Genomic DNA, 22,220 nt, shown 5'->3' with positions numbered 1-22,220 from the left:
ATTTTGTTGTCCCCTCTTCTTATAATGTTATCCCTTCATCAGTAATACTCCATTGTATATATTGACCACATCATGTTATCTCTTGATGGAGGCAAGTCTTTCTTTTACATCTCTACCTGATTGTGCACTTAAAAAGAAAAAGAATGCTTTTAAAAGGAACAAAGAAGGCACCCAGCACACATGACCCTCACAGCGCTGGGTGCCCAGCCACCAGACTTGCCCAGCCACCAGCGACACCAGTGGTAATCAATACTCTTCGGTGATGCTTCTGAGAACAGAAACTAACAGTAAGAGCAACATACACATTTCAGTCAATTACCCGTAAGTGTGGATTTAATATTTTGGTCTTTGGGAGTGATTAGGCTGGGCTGCGTGTTCTATGAGGGCAAGGTTCAGGCCCATTTGATCTCCACTCTGTACCCAGGGCTCATCGTGACCTGCCTAGCATGTAGTAGTACTAAACGAGTATTTTCTGAACACGGAATGAGGTAGCTGGTCTGCAGGGCTGGAGCGGATTGCTGCCCTGGAATGATAACGCTGCCAGAACTGTTCATTGCACCTACAGATGCCTGGTGCTGCTTGTTCCTCTTCCTCCCATCAGCCCTCCGAGGATAGGCATCATCATGCCCATTTTACAGCTGAGGAAGCTGAGGCTAAGTATGTAACCCAAGGGAGTACAAGGCAGAGCCATGTCCCAGTTGGAATCAGTGTTCCTGGAAGGGTGTGGAGAGGAAGTAAGCATTTTGCTTGGTTATCACTTTTTTAAATTAGTTGATTTGCCTACGAGGGTCCTAGTTGCTCCCCGTGGGGTCCTTGATCTTCACTGTGGCAGGCAGGATCTTTAACTGTGCATCATGTGGAATCATGTGGAATCTAGTTCCCTGACCAGGGATCAAACCCAGGCACCCTGCGTTTGGAGCACAGAGCCCCGCAGCCACTGGACCACCAGGGACGTCCCTAGATTATCTTTTGTAATCTGTGCGACAATACTGATGGAAAGGTACTGTTACTACTGCCATTTTACAGAGGAGAAAGCTGAGACCTGGACAGCAGCTAGCAAGTGCTGGGGCCAATATAGGAACCTGACCAGTCTGGCCTCACTGCGTACCTCCTCTGCCCCACCAGACTGGTTCCATTTCTCACTCCGTTCTGCTGGAATCACCCCCACAAGCTGAAATGTCAGGCGTTGCTGGGGCTTTGGCTTCCCTCTGAATGCAACTGGTAGGCTAAAGTGAGCCTGCAGGAATTTTGCCATCTCATCTGGCTAATTAAGTGTGATTTGGGGGCTCCTGAATGAGGCGGACGTGAGTCATAAACAGTGCAGGCTCATTTGAACTTAATAACCCCGCTAGTCACAGATCTATGTTTAGAAGTGAGTAGGGAGCTGCATGGGCCGGGGCTGGGACATTCCTGGAGGACCCCATGACTGTTCACTGCCTTCCGCAGAGGACAAGCGCTCGTCATCCAGAAGAGGACTATTTGTTGCTCAGTTTAAATAACTAAATATTATTTAAAAACAAACAAACAAGCCATGGTGTGCCAGATAAATTCTGCATGGATTCTTTTTAACATTTATTTATTTATTTAGCTGCCTTGGGTCTTAGTTGCAGCACGTGGGGTGTTTGTTGCAGCCCGTGGGATCTGTTGTTGTGGTTCAGGAACTCTCCGGTTGTAGCACTGTGGGCTTAGTTGCCCCACTGCACGTGGGATCTTAGTTCCCTGACCAGGGATTGAACCTTTGTCCCCTGCATTGCAAGGTGGATTCTTCTGTTGCTGCTGTTATATTTTATAATCTTTACATTTACTGATTTTTCATTGGAGGATAATTGCTTTATAAATGTTGTGTTGGTTTCTGTGGTGTAATGTGAATCAGCCATAGGTATACACATGTCCCCTCCCTCTGGAGCCTCCCCTCCACCTCCCACCCCATCCCAGCCCTCTAGGTTGTCACAGAGCATGAGGCTGAGCTCACAAGGTAGATTCTTAACCACAGGACCACCAGGGAAGTTTCAGCATGAATTTTTAAAATAAAACATAATATTTTAAAAAATTATCCCTTGCAAGAGGCAGCGTTAGATAACAACCTCAGCATCTCCAAGGTGGAGGGGCATTCTCCACTGTGACCAGGAGGCTTTTGCAGAGCAGTTTGAGAATTCATCTACTGCATCATTGTCCCATCAGGCCAGTGTGTCTGGCCGCCAGCTGCTGCCTCTCCAGGCTCTAGTCTGATGCTCAGAGTCAGGCACACCTGGTACCTATCCTTAGTGAGTAGTGGGGTGTGTAGTTCAATCTGCCGTGTTCCCTGTTATAATCCACCACATGGATAGAAAAGCTTTCAGATGATATTGTAGGGTCTATCAACTTGGAGAACCAGAACTTTGATTCTTTTCATATCCATGAGAAAAACTTTTCCGGGAAGGGTCATAAAGTTTCCCCACAGCCTTTATTGCTCATCAGATGCTGTGTGCAAACACTCCTTTCCACACTGCTTCCAGCTCTCTACTTGGTGATGGCTCTCCTCCGTCATCTGAGCCTGGGAGGTGGAAAATGTAGAGCAGTGTCTGCAAACCGTGACAAAGGACCGTGAGCCTGTTTTTGTATGATCCGTGAGCTAAGAATAATTTTTACACTTAGTGGTTGAAAAAAGTCCCAAGAGGAATAATTCGTGATGTATGGCTTCCCAGGTGGTGGCGGTGGTGGCAAAGAACCTGCGTACCAGTGCAGGAGACAGAAGAGAAAAGGGTTCAGTCCCTAAGTCAGGAAGATCCCCTGGAGAAGAGCATGGCAACCCCCTTCAGTATTCTTGCCTGGAGAATCCCATGGGCAGAGCAACCTGGTGGGCTACATACAGTCCATAGGGTCACGAAGAGTTGGACACGACTAAAGCAACTTAGCATGCACGAATGCATGGAATTTAAGCAAAATTCAAGTTTTTGTGTCAATATTTTGAATAAATGTATCAGATCAGATCAGTCGCTCAGTCATGTCCGACTCTTTGCGACCCCATGAATCGCAGCACGCCAGGCCTCCCTGTCCATCACCTACTCCCGGAGTTCACTCAGACTCACGTCCATCGAGTCAGTGATGCCATCCAGCCATCTCATCCTCTGTCATCCCCTTCTCCTCCTGGCCCCAATCCCTCCCAGCATCAGAGACTTTTCCAATGAGTCAACTCTTCACATGAGGTGGCCAAAGTAGTGGAGTTTCAGCTTTAGCATCATTCCTTGCAAAGAAATCCCAGGGCTGATCTCCTTCAGAATGGACTGGTTGGATCTCCTTGCAGTCCAAGGGACTCTCAAGAGTCTTCTCCAACACCACAGTTCAAAAGCATCAATTCTTTGGCGCTCAGCCTTCTTCACAGTCCAACTCTCACATCCATATACATGACCACTAGAAAAACCATAGCCTTGACTAGATGAACCTTTGTTGGCAAAGTAATGTTTCTGCTTTTGAATATGCTATCTAGGTTGGTCATAACTTTCCTTCCAAGGAGTAAGTGTCTTTTAATTTCATGGCTGCAGTCACCATCTGTAGTGATTTTGGAGCCCAGAAAAATAAAGTCTGACACTGTTTCCACCGTTTCCCCATCTATTTCCCATGAAGTGGTGGGACCGGATGCCATGATCTTCGTTTTCTGAATGTTGAGCTTTAAGCCAACTTTTTCACTCTCCACTTTCACTTTCATCAAGAGGCTTTTGAGTTCCTCTTCACTTTCTGCCATAAGGGTGGTGTCATCTGCATATCTGAGGTTACTGATATTTCTCCTGGCAATCTTGATTCCGGCTTGTGTTTCTTCCAGTCCAGCGTTTCTCATGATGTACTCTGCATATAAGTTAAATAAGCAGGGTGACAATATACAGCCTTGACGAACTCCTTTTCCTATTTGGAACCAGTCTGTTGTTCCATGTCCAGTTCTAACTGTTGCTTCCTGACTTGCATACAGATTTCTCAAGAGGCAGGTCAGGTGGTCTGGTATTCCCATCTCTTTCAGAATTTTCCACAGTTTATTGTGATCCACACAGTCAAAGGCATGTATACAGATTTCAAATTTCCGTGTCCATAAATAGTTACCAATATATAACTGGCTTCCCTGGTGGCTCAGATGGTAAAGCGTCTGCCTGCAATGCAGGAGACCCAGGTTCCATCCCTGGGTTGGGAAGATCCCCTGGAGAAGGAAATGGCAATCCACTGCAGTATTCTTGCCTGGAAAATCCCATGGATGGAGGAGCCTGGTGGGCTACAGGCCATGTGGTTGCAAAGAGTCGGACACAACTAAGGGACTTCACTTTCACTTTCTTTATGAAAAATACATACATATGTACAGCCACACCTCTTCATTTACATACTCTTTTCTTTTTTTTGGCCACACTGGGTCTTCCTTGCTGCACTGAGCTTTCTCTAGTTGTGACAAGCAGGGGCCAGTCTCCCCTGAGGTGTGCAAGAGTCTCGTGTGGTGGCGTCTCTTTTGGGGGAGTGTGGGCTCTAGGCGCACGGGCTTCAGCAGCTGTGGTGCACAGGCCTACTTGCTCTGTGGTATGTGGTTTCTTCCTGGACTGAGATCGAACCCGTGCCTCTTGCATTGGCAGGTGGCTTCTTTACCACTGAGCCACCAGGGAAGCCCTCTTGTAGCTGTCTTTGAGCTACACCAGCCCAGCTGAGTAGCTTTGATAGTCTGCATGGCCCACAAACCTGAAAATAGTTACTACTTGGCCCTTTACAGAAAAACCTTGCCAACTTCTGGGCGTCTTGCCCAGAGCCCGCAGGGCCCCTGCAGGGGGATAGTCAGGATGACCCAGGGGCAATGTCTAAGGCAAGCTCTCTCTCCTCCCTCAGCATATTGTGGATGCTGCTCCCAAATTCCACTTCCATGCCATTGGTAGCCTCTCCCCCAGTGGGGAAGGCTGGATATGGCCTCACTGTTCCCAAGTCTTCAGGGTCTAGGCAGCCAGCTCTCCCAGGATTCTCCTGGACATCTTGTACCCAAACTTGGAATCTTATTTGGTACATGGAAGGATGGCCTGTCCCCCATGGGCCACATATTATTAGACTGGTGCCAAAGATCCTGATTTTAAAAAATAAGACAATTTCCCTGACTACTTAATTTGGAAAAACATGCATAAAATATGCTCTGGTTATCGTAAGTAAAAACATGCCTGGTTAGATCTAAATCTCCTAAATCTGGTTTACTGGGGGAAAAAGAAAGAAGACAAAGGGGTGCAGGTGTTGGATGAATTCACATTTGTTTTATTTGTTTTTATTTATTTTTAATTGAGGGTAATTACAATATTGTGTTGGTTTCTGCCATACATCAACATGGATCAGCCATCGGTATACAAATGTCCCCTCCCTCTTGAGCCTCTCTCCCACCTCCCACCACATCCTACCCTTCTAGGTTGTCACAGAGTCCCAGTTTGAGTTCCCTGCCTTATACAGCAAATTCCCACTGGCTATCTATTTTATATATGTTAGTGTATATGATTCCATGCGACGAATGGAATGTTTGTTTTAAAATAACTTCCCGTGGAGTTACTGAACCGAGTTACCTTAGCCAAAAGCCCTGGATTTGCAGGAGCTGGGTAGGCTTTGTGACATTTTCCTGTGTCTGAGCTGTGAATTTGGGTAAGTTATTTTGGCTTCCAAAGCCTAAGTCTGTCCATAAATCATTAAGGTAGTGAAAACGCTGTCTGTCTCCTAAGATTGCCATGATGATTTGGAAAGTCAAGTTCCTGGATGTAGTAGGTGTATAACCCAGGATAGCTTCTCCTGTTCCTTGTCTCATGTAGACCCTGCCTTAGAATCTGATACCCGGTGTTAACCCACAAAAGCAAAGAAGATGTTTTTTCACTGTGAAAAATTTCTCACTTTTTGTTTGCTTCATTGACTTGAAAAACCTTTATTCCATGGCTCTGGGCATTTGAATAGAGGAAAGTAAAATCATAATTTTATGGATTATTAGATCCACACAAGCAGCCAGTGTAGATAATCCAGTGGTTAAAAATCACTCTAATAAAACCCCTCTTCTCTGATTTGTACTATACTTTTCTGCTTCAAGTCACCCGGAAAAACGAGTGGGCATGGCCTCTGTTTCAGTCTGCCTGAAGAAATGCTTGAGGGGTGTGTCTTTGTAGCCGGTGTGTTCTGACTAGCCTGGGAGATAGGAAGGGGAGAAAAGAACACGATACTGCAGGCCTGGAAGGACCGAGGCATCTCCTCATCCAACAGCCCTGTACTGTAGACAAGGAAACCAAGGCCAAGCAACTCATCAATGGCAAGGCTGGTACCTAAGCAGGGGGCCCAGTGCCCTCTGTCATGTTACTGCCAGGCTGCTGGAAGTCTCAGGGATGCTAACACTGTATCTAATGCTGGTACTAATACTGTGGGGCTTCCCTTATAATGCAAGGGTTGGGGAGCTACGGCTTTGAACACAGACAAATGGCAGGACTTCAGACTTCATCAGGGAGGCCCAGCACACCAGGGCCGGCTGCACCTCAGGTGGCACAAGTGCAGGACACCCAGAGGCAAGGCCGGCTAGCTGGACATCACCTGAGACAGGCCAAAGCTCTGGGGGTCAGCTCCTGGGTGGGATGGAGAGTTTAAAGTTCTCTCGGTGTTGGGACTTTCCTGGCGGTTCAGCGGATGGGAATCTGCCTGCCAATGCAGGGGACACGGGTTCGATCCCTGCTTCGGGAAGATCCTGCATGCTGGGGAGCAACTGCTGCACTGTAGCTACTGAAGCCCGTACACCCAGAGCCCGTACTCTGCACAAGAAAAGCCCCTGCAATGAGAAGCCTGTGTGCTGCAGTGAAGAGTAGCCCCCACTTGCCACAACTAGAGAAAGCTGGTGTGCAACAACAAAGACAGCATAGCCTAAAATAAATAAAGACTTTTTTGTTTAAATTAAAGAAAAAAATAAACTTCACCTGATGCCTTTCAGCTTTATTCCCCACTCGCCACTACTGGGAATGAACTCAAGAGTGAGGCGAGGTCGGCAGTGAATCCTGAGGGTGTCCCACCCAGATCCCCTTTACGGCCTACAATCCACCACTGCTGGGAGTGTTTGTGTGCGTTAGTCACTCAGTCATGTTCGACTCTGCTACCCCATGGGCTGCAGGCCACCAGCTCCTCTGTCCATGGGATTCTACAGCCAAGAATACTGGAGTGGGTTGCCATTCCCTTCTCCAGGGGATCTTCCCGACCCAGGGATCAAACCTGGGTCTCCTGCATTGCAGGGAGATTGTTTACCATCTGAGCCACTAGGGAAGACCTGCTGGAAGTGTGCTGGCTTATAATATCTCCCAGCTCCCTCTGTCTATGGAGACCTGGGCCAAGTTAAATGCGAGCTGCCAGGGAGGCCATGCAGCCCCTTCCCCCCGCCCCCAACTTTGGCCAGTGATTGAAATGGGAGTACAGAAGCCCAGCCTTTGGCATCAAGTGGCACAATTCCCTCTCCAGAGACCCTCGTGGGGTCGGCTGAAGCTGACTCCAGCTGACACCACATCCTTGCTTTGCTCCTTCCCTGCTTCCCCCACTCCCTTCCTCCTGAGAGCACCCCTCAATCTACCACTTGTATGAGTCTTCCCATCTCAGACTCTACTTCCAGGGACCCCAGTCCTAGACAGGATCACTCCTAGAAGGCCTTAACACTGTCCGTTTATTGTGATTGGTGCTGAATCTATTTTGACTCAGTGATAGTTCCTGTCCTGGGTGGATTCCTCCCACCTCTGGCCCCATCTCCTTCCTCTCTCTGGGGAGGTTCTGTCTTTAATCCCTGCCCCTGACAGCAGCGGTTTCTGAATGCAGCTGCTACTTGGCCGTGTGGACTTGTGACAGCTTTAGGGGCAGCATTATATAGGAGCAATATCCTTTCTGATTGTTGAATCTCAGAATTCATTTCACACCAAGACATCAAATAAAACCAGACAATACAAGGCAGCTCCGTGGTTATGACTGGAAGGGAGGAATCTCATTGTTCATCCTCTAAAGTTGTGTTCTGTCCTTAGCAACCTCATCTGAAACCTCAAGAGTAGAGATGTTTCTCAGGAAGAGTAGAAAGTTTGAGCTGGCTTTGATTCGTGTTGGAGATGATGGACTTGCGATGGGAAAGATAGAAGACCTCCCCAGCCCACTCTCTGCCAAAAATCTTCATCAAGCCTTTGGTCCTCAGATAGGTTTCAATATCCTGTTGCAGCTGGACCTCTGACCCACATCGAGAATACAGCCTTTAAACACTCACTGCCCTGAGAAGCCTTCCATAAACCTCTGCAGAGGGAGGGACCCCTCAAAGGCTCCTGAGTGGAGGCAGCAGGGCTCTGAGAAGCCGGTGCCCGCTGGGGTTCATATACGTAGAACATACGCATGAAGGTTTATCGATAAAAATGAGTCACGGCCACTGACTGTCCTGGTGTTGTTGCTGCCATCTATTCCTTTGTCTTACAAAGGTATTTTCTCAGTTCTCTATGATGCAGCACTTGTATAATAAAGAAAAGTTTTCAGAACAGTTAAGTATAGAACAACTCCATTTTTACTGTAAATCACTTATCATGGACACATATACATGTGTAGAAATAGACTGGAAGTGTGTGCACCAAAACTCTGGCAGGGCTAGCCTTTGGATAGTAGAAAGATGAGCTCTCCTTTCCTTCTATGCCTGTGTGTCATCGTTCCTAATACTTCTACAGTGGGTAGATAGCATTCATGTTCAAGCCAGAGTACAAGGATGATGCTGTGTAGCAAAGTGTCATTTCCGAGCCGTGTTAACCACTGCAGGGACATGGTGACAATTTGGAGCTGGGACCACAGGCCATGCCTCTCAGTCTAGGGGAGACACGGTTTGGAAAGCAATGATTCTAGCCTTCCAGGGCCAAAGGAGGACACTGTTCAGAGCAGAGCAGAGAGTTGATGGGGCTGTCCACTCAGGGGTAGCACTTATAAGAGGGAGGCCAGCAGAAGCTGTTCCCAGCTCTTGCCCTCGTGCACCCCTGTCAGCGTGCGTCATTCCTATGGCGGGTTCCTCGCCTGCTGCAGGCGATGGCTCCAGGTCGGCCACCCCACTTTGATGTCCTTTGTGCCTTTGTCTGGGGTCTTTCATTGTGTATGAGGGGAAGGGGAGGGGACGATGAGGTGGGGGATAACCTTTCTATTCTTAAAGTTGATTAAAAAAATCTTTTTATTATAGTTCACTTACAATGTTGTGTTAATTTCTGCTGTACAGCAAAGTGATCCAGTTACACACACACACACACACACACACACACTTTTCTGTTCTTTTCCGTTACGGTTTGTAACAGGATGTTGAGTAGAGTTCCCTGTGCTATCGAGTAAAGCCTTGCTGTCTGCCCGTTCTATGTAAACAGTCTGCACCTGCCAGCCCCACAGCTCCCCCCCATCTTCGGCCCACTGCACCCTCTTGGCAACCACAGGTCTGCTCTCTGTGAGTGTTTCTGTTTCGTAGATAAGTTTATTTGTGTCACATTTTAGATTTCACATAAGTGATATGGTGTTTGTCTGTCTTTCTCTGACTTACTTCACTTAGTATAGTAATCTCTAGGTCCATGTAAATGGCATTATTTCTTTTTTCGGCTGAGTAGTATTATATACACGCACCACATCATTCTCCATTCATCTGTTGTGGGACATTTAAGTTGCTTGCACGTCTTGGCTATTGTGAATAGTGCTGCTGTGAACATGAGGGTGCATGTACCTTTTTGAATTAGAGCTTTCTCCAGATAAATGCCCACCAGTGTGATTGCTGGGTCCCATGGCAACTCTATTTTTAGTTTTCTGAGGAACTGCCATACTGTTTTCCATAGTGGCTATAGCAACTTACGTTCCCACCAACAGTGTAGGAGGGTTCCCTTCTCTCCATGCCTTCTCCAGCATTTGTTATTTGCAGACTTTTAAAATATATATATATTTTTAATTTAAGGATAATTGCTTTAGAATGTTGGGTTGGTTTCTGCCATACATCAACATGAATCAGCCATAGGTATACATATGTTCCCTCCCTCTTGAGCCTCCCCCCAACCTCCATGCCATCCCACCTCTCTAGGTTGTCACCGAGCACCAGGTTTGAATTTGCAGACTTTTAAATGATAGCCATTCTGACTGGTGTGAGGTGATACCTCATTGTAGTTTTGATTTGCATTTCGATAGTGATTAGCGACTTTGAGAATATTTTCATGTGCCTTTTGGCCATTTGTATGTCTTTGGAAAGATGTCTGATTAGGTCTTCTGCCCATTTTTCAGTTGGGTTATTTGTGAGGTTTTCTGTTGTTGTTGAGTTGTATGAACTGTTTGCATATTTTGGAAACTAAGCCCTGGTCAGTTGCATCATTTGCAAATATTTTCTCCCGTTCTGTAGGTGTCTTTTCATCTTGTTTATGGTTTTCTCTGCCGTGCAAAATTAAAGCTGATGTTTTAAATTTGGGCTTTCCTGGTGGCTCAGGTGGTAAATTCACTTCTCTCCTCTTAGTTACTGTTTTCCCTTCTACTTTTCCCTCTCTAACCCAAAATAATAATTTATTTATGATGATGGTGATAATAATAATTATTATTATTGCCATTGTGAAAGTGAAGTCGCTCAGTTGTGTCCGACTCTTTGCGACCCTGTGGACTGTGTCCATGGGATTTTCCAGGCAAGAGCACTGGAGTGGGTTGCCATTTCCTTCTCCAGGGGATCTTCTTGACCCAGGGATCGAACCCCGGTCTCCCACATTGTAGGCAGATGCTTTACCATCTGAGCCACCAGAACCCCGGTCTCCCACATTGTAGGCAGATGTTTTACCATCTGAGCCACCAGGGCAGTCTCCGTATTGCCATTGTAGTCCTCCTAAAGAGGTTGCAGAGTTATCTAGGAACACAGGAGGAGAGGTACTATATTAATATAATGATAAAGCTTTTAGGAAAAAACTCAGCATCTTTTTTACCAAAAGAACCAATGAATATGGAATTTAACTCCAGCCAAGGTAGTCCTATGATCATAGAATGTTCTGAAGTAGATTCCAAGGTACTAACTATAATGATAAAGATCACAATTCTAGATCATTATACAGTGTGATTCATGATTTAAGTCCAGAGTGGAACTTACAAGGAAGCCTAAGAGCTAGGCTGGAATTCACAGTGTATCCTCCGGGATAGAACGGTGTGGAGCTTCGGACTGCTGGGAAAACTGCAGGGACAAGACTCCGAGGCACAGCCACTAGGAGGGGGCTCTTTTAGGTTCTGAACAAGGTTCAAACCTGCAGTCCAAGGTCAGACCCAGGGTGAAGTAGAGAGCTAGGGGGTCATCGATCTTGCCCCGCCTTGCTCCTGCCAACTGACCCTCAGGAAGTCTGATGGAACTTCCCAGGAGCCCAGGAAGGACTCTGGAAACAGAGCAAATTGGGTCCTGGTGGGTACCCCTCCCCAAACAGGTTATTTCCTCAAGTGCCAAAAAAGCTTTCTGGGAGACAATTTGTATGAAGGGTCAAACTGAGGCCTTAGGGTGTTATCAGGATGCTAAGTATTTTGACCTTCATCACTGGCCCAAGAAAGCACAAAAAATAATGGGTCCTCCCTAGCACATTAGCTAACCTCAGTCCTTTAGGTAAGGAGACAGTTCTGGCAACACTCAGACAATTGGAACACCAGAAAATGCCAAGAGTGAGAGGTGGAGAGAGTCCTTTATTTGTCCTGGGTGAGCCGTAGCCGTGCCACCAGAGAACCACAGTAAATCCCCATCCTCCTCAAAATACCCTTGGACCCTGGCCCATTCCCGGGGGTGGCAGAAATGACTGCATGTCAGCACCCGTGTGGGGGTTTTCAAACCTAGACTGGGGACTGTGAGATCCTGGTGGCTGGAGCTGAGCGTGGAGAGACAACAGATTGCGGGGCCCTACCCCAGAGCTTCTGCATCTGTAGTTCCTGGACAGGGCCCCACTTTTGCATTTCTAACAAATTCCCAGGTGCTACTGATGCTGCTGTCCCCAGGACCCTACTTTGAGAACTATCAAGAACAGTACCTACTATTCACCAGAATGGAATGCTCTAGTGCAGGTATTCACTCAGAAGTGGGGAGGGGATGGAGAAAGGGAAAGTAGCTTTAATAGTTTTTTAAAGGTGTTTATTAGTCTGTAAGACTTTACTTGAGAAAAAATCTTAATGCCAAAATACCCCCCGTTTTAAAACCAGCTTTTGAAACGTGTCCATATACTAAAGGTTACACATATGAAAAGGAAATCTACATGCCTTTTAAAATGAATTGTTTTCATGAAAGACACTTGGCTCAGAGGACCTACTGATTTTACCATTTCAGCACTTTACTGGGTGTTTTGTGGGGCTTGCCGGAAGTGGGTAAAAAGATAAGTCACATAAAACTCTGAATGCCACCGTGACAAGTGGTAGTGAGGCTGAGGGGGGAAGGATGTTGTTTCAGGGGAGGGCAGTGTGGTGCAGGGCGAAACAACATGGGGTGGGGGCATTAGGGTCAGTATTTTGGTTTCCATCTCCCACCTCTCCCAGACAGGTAAGGGAGATAGAGTTAGCCCTTCTCTAACTTTTTGGAGATTCCCTTCCTCACGTTTCAGAGGATCATCTCGTAATTCTTGGATTCCTTTTCCAAATCAAATAAAAAAAAGGCACATACGCATCTCTGGAGGAAAATGTCTGTATTAAAAGCCAAAAAAAACACAGAGTACAAGAAGAAACGCCCATCTGGCCACGTCACTGGATAGATCGACTTGGAAAAAGGTTCATAAAGTTCATTTTCAGCGGTAACAATATATCGATGTTAAATCATTCCCATGCCCCCCTTTTAAATAAATTAAAAAACAACAAATTTCAAATACTATGTTTAGATACAAAGAGCTTCTTTGACTACAGCAATAGCAATTTAATTTTTTTTTTACTAAAACTTTCATTTAAAACAGTTATTAAATATATAAAACAAATACACAGGATTTGGTCGTTTTCTATAGGGCACGTGGGTGCGGGGAGGGAGGAGGGCAGGGTGCGCAAAAAAGGGGAAGGGGCCCCATTTCCCTCCTCTCCGTCTTCCAAGCTGCGGATCCCACCCTGCAGGGCAAGGGCTTGCATCTACTTTTCGGAGCCAGAAGCGGGGCACAAACCTGTCTTTTCCCACACGCTGGGGCCTCTTCGGCGGTCCCCTCCCCCGAAGAACTAACGGTCACTACAGCACGAAGCACACCGGCCGAGTCTCCCGGCGGGAAAGGCACCGAGAGCGCGGACACGGAACGGACACGGGAAGGAGCGGGCCGGGTCATTTGGTCGCCGTCCCCGAGGTGACGGCCGCGGCGGCGGCCGCAGCGGCTGCAGCGGCGGCGGCGGCGGCGGTGGTCCCCGCGGGCACGGCGGCGGGGGCGGCGGCGGCGGCGGCGCTGGCGGTGGTCCGGCGCTGCTCCATGCCGTTGGGCAGGAAGCCGGCGATGATGGGCACCGGCCAGATGAGGGCGGCCACGCTCCACACGACGATGACCAGGGTCATGAAGCAGGCCACCAGCGTGGACTCGATGGGCTTGCGGTTCAGCCGCCAGCCCGGCTCGCCCTGCAGCTCCTCCAGGCTGAAGTCCAGGCAGCAGAAATGCAGCGGTTCGCCCTGCAGCCACAGCGGCCCGGGGGGCTCGGCCGCGGGGTAGGCGGGCAGAGCGGTGGGCGCCCCGGCGGTGGCGCCGGTGGGCCGGAGGCGGCCGGGGCGGCGGCCGCGCACCCAGCCGCAGCCCACGCAGAGGCGCAGGTCCTGCTGCGCGCCGCCCGCCGCCAGCCCCAGGTGCTCGATGAGCAGCGGCGGCCCGACTCGGTGGAAGGCGGCGGCGAAGAAGGCGCGGCCGTGCGCGTTGGTGGAGAAGAGCAGCAGGTCGCACTGGAAGCCCCGCGGGCGGCCCCAGCGCACAAGCAGCGAGCTCAGCATCTGCCGCTGCACGCTGATGTTGCACGGCGCCGCCGCTTCCTCCTCCGGGCGCTCGGGGGCCCCGGGCGCAGCCGAGGCCAGCAACCGCGGGGCGGCCGGCTCGTCTGAGGACGACGCGTTGACCGAGGCGTTGAGGGGCGCCCCGAGGAGGCCCGGCGCGTCCACGGCCCCGCCGCGGGCGGGCGGCAGCGGGCAGGCGGCGGCCAGCAGCGCGGCAAGCAGGGGCAGCATGGCCTGCGGCGGGCGCCTACGCGCGCGGGGCTGGCGGTGGCTGCATGGCGCGCAGGAGACGGGTCTGCGAGCGGACGGCGGGATCGCGGGGGCTGGCGGCGGGCGGAGTGAAGACGCGTCGGACCCCCAGACAGGCCCGCACGGGGGCGGCGCGGAGGCGGAGGCGGCGGCTCGCTTGGCGTGGGGCTCCCTCCCGGCCCGGCGGCGTCTGGGGTTCCCCGCCGCCCCCAGCGCGGGGGCCCTTGGACGGCCAGGCAGCTCTGCTGGGCCGGGCGCTCGCGGGGAGCAGGAATCCCCGGCTCGGCTCCGCCTCCCGCGCGCTCCGCCCCGTAGCGCCCCGCCCACCGCCCGCGCCCCGCCCACCATCCGCGCTCGGCTCGGAGACTCCGGGGAGGGCGGGGTTGCACGCGCTGCGGCGGGGGCGGGGGCGTGGTCGGGGGGCGTGGCTGGGGGCGAGAGGGATGCAGGCCGCGAGCGGGAGTGGGGCTCCGAGGCTTGCGCGTGGGCGCGGCCGCGGCGTCTATGGAGAACGTCCGATGGTCGCAGTGGGGGTTGGCAGGGCCGGCGGAGCTTGCGGACGCGCCCTGGCGGCCGGGCCGCACCGCCGGAGTCCAACTCCAAGCGGAGAAAGCGCTCTGAGAGAATTGCGTCCTCTTGAGGGAGGCTCAAGGGCCCGGCGACCAGCCTTCGTTACGCCTGAGACGGCCGACTGGTGTCTCATCTTAGTGCTCTCCGGACCCCGCTCCTTTCACAGAGGTAAAACTGAGGCGTCCTCCGGTCCCCGCAGGAGCCAGAACCAGAACTCCTGGCCACCGTGTCTCCTCAAGTCTGCAGAGTTCGGCTGGTTTTTAATGTGCCTCCAACACAATAGATCCACTTGGTATTCTCACAGCAAGCAGACCCCAAGGAAAATTCCAAGAACTCTGTGGAGTTGAGGTGCAGGGGTTCTGGTGGGAATGTGAGCCCCGCAGCGGTTCTGGGGTTCCCAGGAAACAAGCCCTATTTGGCAGGTCCGATGAGCACGGTATTTATGAAAGATTCGTATGTAGAACGTTTTCAAGGGAAGATTCATCCCTGTTAGGGCATTAAGTGGGGGAAAGCCTGTCAAGAACAACTGCCAAGATCAGATTTATATGTAAAAAAAAAACACCACTTTTTTTTTTTTTTAAGCAATCTGGCCTTTTACACTTGTTAAGAAAAATTCCCTCATGCCCCTTCAAGAGAATAACCCTGTGGTTTGAAGCCAGTGTGCCCTCGGAGCACCGGCTGTTCCTGAGTCTGAGAGGGAAGGAGTGTGGAGAGCAGAAACAGGCCCTCAGCGAAATGACACTCCCTCTAAACTTCCTTTCCTAAACAGAACATTGCTAGGCTTGGTGGCTGATTACATTTCTGGCAGATTTATCCGTTGTATCTAACAATGAGTCAAACCAGGTTGAGGAAGATGTAAAAACAGCTCCAAAATATAGGTCCCAAACCTACCTGGCTTCTTTCTAGTGGGGCAAGCTATTATTCTAATTGGTCTTGGCTTCCCCATCTCAACACTGGGGTCAGTGGTACCTGCCTTGCAGGGTTGGTGTGATCAGTGCGCTCAACCCAATGTCTGTCCGTCCGTCCACAAAGGTGCTTATGTGGTGGCTGAAAAGATGTAGCTCCTATCAGTTCAGTGCAGGCTAGCTGGAATGATCTTTGATTTCTACAGAAATGATTAATTTCCCCAAGGAACCGGGACTCCCCTTTTGTTTAAACCTTCATCACTTTTCTGCTGGGAAGCAAGCTATCAGAGAGGACAATGGGAATTTCTGTGCTTTTATTAAAAATTAGTTTTCCTTTTAACCTTGCATGTCAGGTACAGAATCTTCTGTCTGATCTGGCAGAGCTGTTTTAATCTGAGCCATGTGGCTGGTGAACAGCCCAAGAAGAGGGGCCTCAGGTAATCCTGAAGGCTGAGAGTCACCCAGTTTTCAAGGGGTGGGTTTTAAGTCCAGTGTCTTTGGTAGCGAGGGATGCTCTCTAGGGTTTGACCAAGAAGTAGGAACTCTCTGGCTTTGTCTGAGCAGGGAGGCAGCAGCAGAGGGAGAAGACACAGAACCAGTTGGGGAGCCAAACAGTTAAGTGCAAAGCTGTGCCACCGTTGCCCTGCATCCTGGGAAGCCGAATTCTGCCCCCTTTCCATTTTATGCTATGGATTCCAGCACCGTGCCCTCATTCAGAGGGACAGCCATACAGTTCTAGAATGATTTGCTTTCTTTGGGGGCAATTGGAATTGGGGAAGATAAGATAAAATTGTTTTCAGTTTTGTGTGCTGGTGTGTTACCAGAGACAGAAGAAGCACCGAACAGGGGAGAGAGGGCCTGTGGCGGGTTTTTTTTTCCTTTCTGAGAATTTGTTTTGCTCTTTGTTGATTGGACAGATTTGCCTGTTTGCTAAAGCTCTGACAAGCCACCATTTATCGAGTACTTTCCACATGCCAGGTGTTTTACACATCATCTCTACTCTTCTCAACAATCCCAGAGTGATACCTATTTTACAGTGAAAAACTAAGGCTCAGAGAGGGTGAGTAATTTACCTGAGGCCTCACAGAAGCTGGTGACAAAGCCAGGATGTCAGTCTGGTCTCCATTGACTCAGAGTTTGTGCTTTTTAAAAAACTGGTTGTGTCTTGTCTTATGGAGGTTGGGTTCCAAAGTCTGTGCATTAGTTAAATGACTATATGGCATAATTGTCTTTTATCTTGATAAAAACTTTTGGTTGAGTTTCTTTTTATTTTATTCATAATAATTTTAAAACCTTTTTTTTTTCTTTTGGCTGTGCCCCATGTCATGTGGAATCTTAGTTCCCTAACCAAGGATCAGACCTGAGCTTCCACCCGCTGTGGTGGAAGCACAGAGTCTTAACCACTGGACTGCCAGGGAAGTCCAAGTTTCTTTTTAAAGATATACATATATTATAAACATAACAGCATTAGACAAAGATTGGAAAACAGTGGAGGAAACCGTTAGAAACCTGGCTACTTGATTCTCTACTTCTCTGCATCATTATTCTCTTCTGCCGTCTTCATATTCTCTAAATGTACCACTAATACTCTGGGAAAAAAAGGAAATTAAAGTCCCACTGTCTTTTGCAGCCATTATCACTCTGTGCTCTTCCCTTCAGCCCAGTGGGGATCTGGGAGTCTACCCAGGAGCAAAGGGCACTCAACACACAGCTACTGACTGAGTTAGCCTGCTGGTTAAGAACTCTGCCTGAGCTACAGGCAGAGGCCTGATGGTTAATTGTGGCTTCTGGTCCCTTCTCTGATCCATCTTCTGCCAGTTTCCCTTCCCCTCTCTGGCTCTGTTCCAGGTCTACCGGCTTCCTTGCTGGAACACAGCAAGCACATCTAGAATTAGAGCCTTTGCCCAAGCTGTTTCCCCTGCCTGGGATGTTGTTCTTCTGGTAGCTGTCTTTCTTGTTCCCTCTCTTCCTTCAGATCTCTGCTGAGATATCAGATTCCCCAGAGGGGCCTTGCCAGACCATTCCTGTAAAACAGCACCCACTCCCAGCATCCCCATCCCTCCCCATCCTCTGGTGCCTTGTTCCCTGTCTGCCTGGTACTTGCCATCAGCCGACACACTGTGTGTTGTTGTTCTTGGTTTAATGTCTCCCTTCTTTGGAGTGCCTGATCCCCCAAAGCAAGGCTTTATCTGTTTTGTTCAATGAAACAATGCGTGGCACATGGTAGAGGTCCAGTGACCAGCTGACGAATGAGTGAGTGAATTCAGTAGACCGGGCCGACCCAGCAGGCAGGGTGTGGGCAGTAGTCAGGGGCTTGAGATGGACAGAGCCATACCAGTTCCACAGCAACGAGACTCACACAGCCGTCCCCAGCCTGCAGGCCAGGAGCCACCCCCAGCCCTGCCTGCCCTGCCCGGAACCGGCAGAGGAGCCAGGTCTCATGGGGAACCACATGGCCAGGCAGAGTTTGGCCTGGAAGGCTGAACTGAGCTTAGACCCAGATGCCCAGCAGTACTTAGGGGCGTGAGCCAGGGCAAGCTGAGTGACTGGGAGGAACATCCCAGATGAACCCAGTTCCTTTCTAAGGAAGAAAGGCAAATGACACTCCTTCCATCTGCTCAAGTCTTGTCATTTTTATCAAATAGAGATTTGATAAATCTCTGTTTTATCTATAAAACACAAATAGCAAGTTTTTTCTACATGGGCTGTGTTGTTAGAAAACAATCATGAGGATTTCAAAGAAAATAATTAGTAATGATGCCCAGTTGTTGCATTTTGTTCATTTCCTGTGTCCCTCCCAGGGGTCAGCTAATTTTTCCTGAGGCTGCCTATTGAAGTTATACTTAACAGAAAGATCTCTCTGGGTCACTTGAATTCCTTTCATCTAAGGACCTCAGAGTGCCACACGTACAGTGACTCGTTAGTTCTCTCTTATTACGTGGGTGGAATGAAGAAGATATTATTACCACACACTGGAGACTGAGAAGCAAGAACCACAAAAGAATCATAAAAATAGGACAGAGGAAAGAGGGGCTTAAAATGAGGGTTCAGCTGCATCAGAATCAGTGGTGAAGGCTGTGGTGGTTGGGTTGGTGTGTGTGTTAGTGGAGGCGGAGGGGTGGGGGTGGCACGAAGAAATGGGGGAAGAATTCTTTTCATGCCTGTCTCCCTGAGATATCCCATCCCTCAGATGGGAAACTTGACAGATCACAGAACTGCTTCTGAAGAGCTGGGCCTTTGTACCAGCCGCTGGGGGAGGGCTGGGAGCCCCCAGTGTTGGGTGATTAGACCAGTCCTGTGTCCTCTGCTTCCAGACTGCTTCGTGACCTCCCTGAGTGGCTCAGCCAGATCTCCAGGATGTGGACCTTTGTCCTTCCCGACCGCTGTGGTCAGAAGAGAGATTTCCCTCCACTCACTGCTGGCAGCAGTTATTGCCCACACAATTCATTTGGCAATTAATCGTGGGCTGCCTTGGGACGAGGCTGCTGTTGCCAGCTCGGGCTGTTACTAAGACGGTTCTGTCTGGTGTGTTCATTGTTTGCTTGTGGATACCCTGTGCTCGTGGTGGGCAGGGCTGCTGTTGGTATTTCTTTTCTATTTAGAGAGCCAAACATCATGCTGGGCTTCTGGTAAGATTTCAACAAAGACTTTTTGAGGAAATAAGAAGCTGTTGCTGTTATAGGGCAATGGAGAGTGTCTAAGAGAGACCTGGGAGGACGCAAATGGTGCTGAGGTGAAAGAACTGGAAGGGGAGAGAAACTGCCAAGTGAGCTCCTCTCCTGGGCTTGGCCTGTCACTGGTGCCTTCCTCAGATGATAAATGTCCCTTGACAGACAGTGTGCTCCAGGCACTGTGTTGAGCACTTGAAATTCATCCCCACCATATGCTCCTGAGGAAGAGATTACTGTGCCCATTTTGTTGCTGTTGTTCAGTCTCTCGGTTGTGTCTGGCTGTTTGTGATCTCATGGACTGCAGCACGCTAGGCTTCCCTGTCCTTCACTCTCTCTCAGAGTTTGTTCAAACTCAAGTCCATTGAGTCGGTGATGCCATCCAATCATCTCGTCCCCCCATCTCCTCCCTCCCTTAGCCTTTCCCAGTGGCCATTGCACATAGGAGGTAAACCGAGGCTGGGGTGATTAAGTCACTTGTATGAAATCACAGCAGTGGAACCAAGATTCAGACCTTGTCTAACAGCTGTATTCTTAATCGCAGCCCTACTAAAGGGCCTCCACTGTCACCGGCAACCTTGCGAGCTGGAAGTTACTGTCCTGTTTTAATGACGAAGAAGCAGATGCAGGATGTCCGGGCAGCTGGCAAAAGATGGGCCATCTGCATCTCTTTAATGTAGCAATTATATCTAGGCTGCACTTAGCCCCAGTTCGTATATTCCACCAATTCAAAAATTCTGGATTTTTCCCAATCCAGTGCATCCTTATGGATGGAGCCCTGGATTCCCCATGCCCATTGCTCTTCCACCAGGGTTATCAGGGCATGTGGCACAAAGTAGGTGCTCAGTAAGTGCTGGGACAGCTGGGCGGACATCCAGCCTGGAGCTCCCAAGATATCTGAGAGCCTTCAGGTTTGATGTTGATGGTTTCTAAGATAACATATTCACAAACTACTTGGCAAAGTATTCAAGAGGTGTTGACTAAACCCCGTTGATGGGGACAGCAGACTAATTTCTGTGAAAAGAAAAAAAAATTGTCAGTAAGCACTTATTTCCAGGGTGAGCATCTGTCAGACAAACTGACTGAAACTACCTTTTAAAACTTTTTTTTAAAGTATTATGGTGATGTGCATTTCTAAAACTTTGGGGCTACTTAAAGTAATTTCTTTTGAAAAGAAAACCCTTAAGGCAAATGACATTTTGTGGTTCTTGTATCCACCGTATGAGAAGTTAAAATGTCATTTAGCATTTAGAATGGTGAGTTCTGAGGGTTTCAGTATGGCAAACGTGGGAGACAGAGCTGGGTCATCAGAGCCAAGGCAGCTGAATGTTCCCCATCAACCAGCATCATAAAAATTTACTTCATGCTGCTTCTAAACAGCACCAAACACTCCCTTCAAGTGAAATCGTTGGCATTCCATTTGCAGAGGTAGGGAGGAGACGCAGGAAGCCAGAGCCCATTTAGAGAGCCAGGAAAAATGGAACATACTTGTCAAGGTCTCTCATGCCTTTTAACCGCCCCCCTTCCTGCTGGATCTGCTGGCCCACATGCTTGGGGACGTCTGCCACTCACCTAGGCGTGCCCTGTCACCCAGGTGTCCTACCTGGTATTCCCTTCATGTTGAGGTGGCCTCTAGGTCTACCCATTCTTTTTCTACTAAAGTCCCCAGATTCAGGGATTTAAGAGAGTTGTGACTGTAAACCTGGCCTTCAGAGCTGGGCAGACCTGGGCTGGATGCACTACTTCACTGTGTCTCAGTTTTCTTGTCAGTTAAATGGGCCTAAGAGCCACTCTCTTATAAGGATTAAATGAGATTCTTATTGCAAAACAGCATTCAGTGAGTGTAGCTAGCACTTTGGGTTCCAGAAACATGTGCAGACTGCTCCTCCTCTGTCCTTACACTGCTTTGGAAGTGGGTGTATTTGCACCTGCAGGGATTTGTCATTGTATGTGGTAAATAAAGAGGGAAGGATAGCTCCTGGCTTAAAAGAAGCTATAATATATTCCTGTCTACACAGAGCCATCCCTCGTTATCAAGCTCACGTGGATTCCAGTGGCCATGAGAGTTGGAAGGGAGCAAAGAGGCCACCCAGTCCAAGCTCCTTCTTTTATAAGTGGGGAAACCGAAGCCCAGAGATGGATGCTGGCCTCATCAAAGGTCACAGTCTGGTTGACAGCAGAACCAGGGCTGGAAGCCAAGATCCTGGGCCAACAGGCCATCAAACATGGCACCTCTCTTAAGTACAGTCCGTGGCAGTGCTTTTACAGCTGCACTTTAAAAATGAGGTCCGGTTGCAAAGTGAGAGCAAAGAGCCTTTCTAAATACTTAAGAGAAGAAGAGGAAAATGATGGGCTTTATAATTGCTGGAATCACACTTCTCACTCTGTTTACAGGATGGAGGATTGATTGCATGGGCTGGAAGTGTCAGCACACTTGGCAAGCTTCCATCCTGATGCAATTAAACCTCGTTCCTTCCGGCTCTGCTGAGAACCTGGTTCAGGCCCCAGGAGACCTGGATGTGAGCTGGAAGCACAGGCTGAGCCAGCCCCAGTCTCTAGTCCTGAAGGAGTCTATGGAATAGGCAGGAACTTGGAGCCCAGTGTCCACGTGAGGCCACTGGGGCCGGCGGGTCGTGCTTCTTCCTGGTGCCTGGGCTGTTGACCAAACTCCTGCAGTCCCTCAGATGGAATCGGAATCCCCAGGTGACTGCCTGCTTGAAGCTGTGTGCCAGGGCCACCCAGAGCTGGCTGCGCCCTGTCTTCACCACCCAGGCCGGCTTACTCAGTGGTGGTCTCCACCTTGATTGTGCCTGGGTTTGCTTTGCTCTGTGCACTTTGGAGATGTGAACTTTGAGCCCCTCCTTGAAGAACTCTGTGCTACCCTGGAACTGGGTCTGTGGCCCCAGCTCTGTCTACCCTAGCCCA

At 49.4% G+C, this 22,220-nt stretch overlaps 1 protein-coding gene across 1 annotated transcript; it reads right to left on the bottom strand.

Annotated features, from left to right (window-relative positions):
- Nucleotides 1-12,629: 12,629 nt before the first annotated feature.
- On the bottom strand, nt 12,630-14,467 carry TMEM158 (transmembrane protein 158). The gene has a single exon (XM_025272218.3). It carries the CDS (start codon nt 14,132-14,134, stop codon nt 13,256-13,258), a length of 879 nt encoding a protein of 292 aa, XP_025128003.1. The 5' UTR covers nt 14,135-14,467; the 3' UTR covers nt 12,630-13,255.
- Between the last annotated feature and the right edge of the window lie 7,753 nt (nt 14,468-22,220).

Source organism: Bubalus bubalis, chromosome 21 (genome assembly GCF_019923935.1).
Source record: "Bubalus bubalis isolate 160015118507 breed Murrah chromosome 21, NDDB_SH_1, whole genome shotgun sequence".
NCBI classification, from domain to species: Eukaryota; Metazoa; Chordata; class Mammalia; order Artiodactyla; family Bovidae; genus Bubalus; species Bubalus bubalis.
Note: the sequence above shows the minus strand (reverse complement) of the source record. Positions and strands in the feature narration are given on the sequence as shown.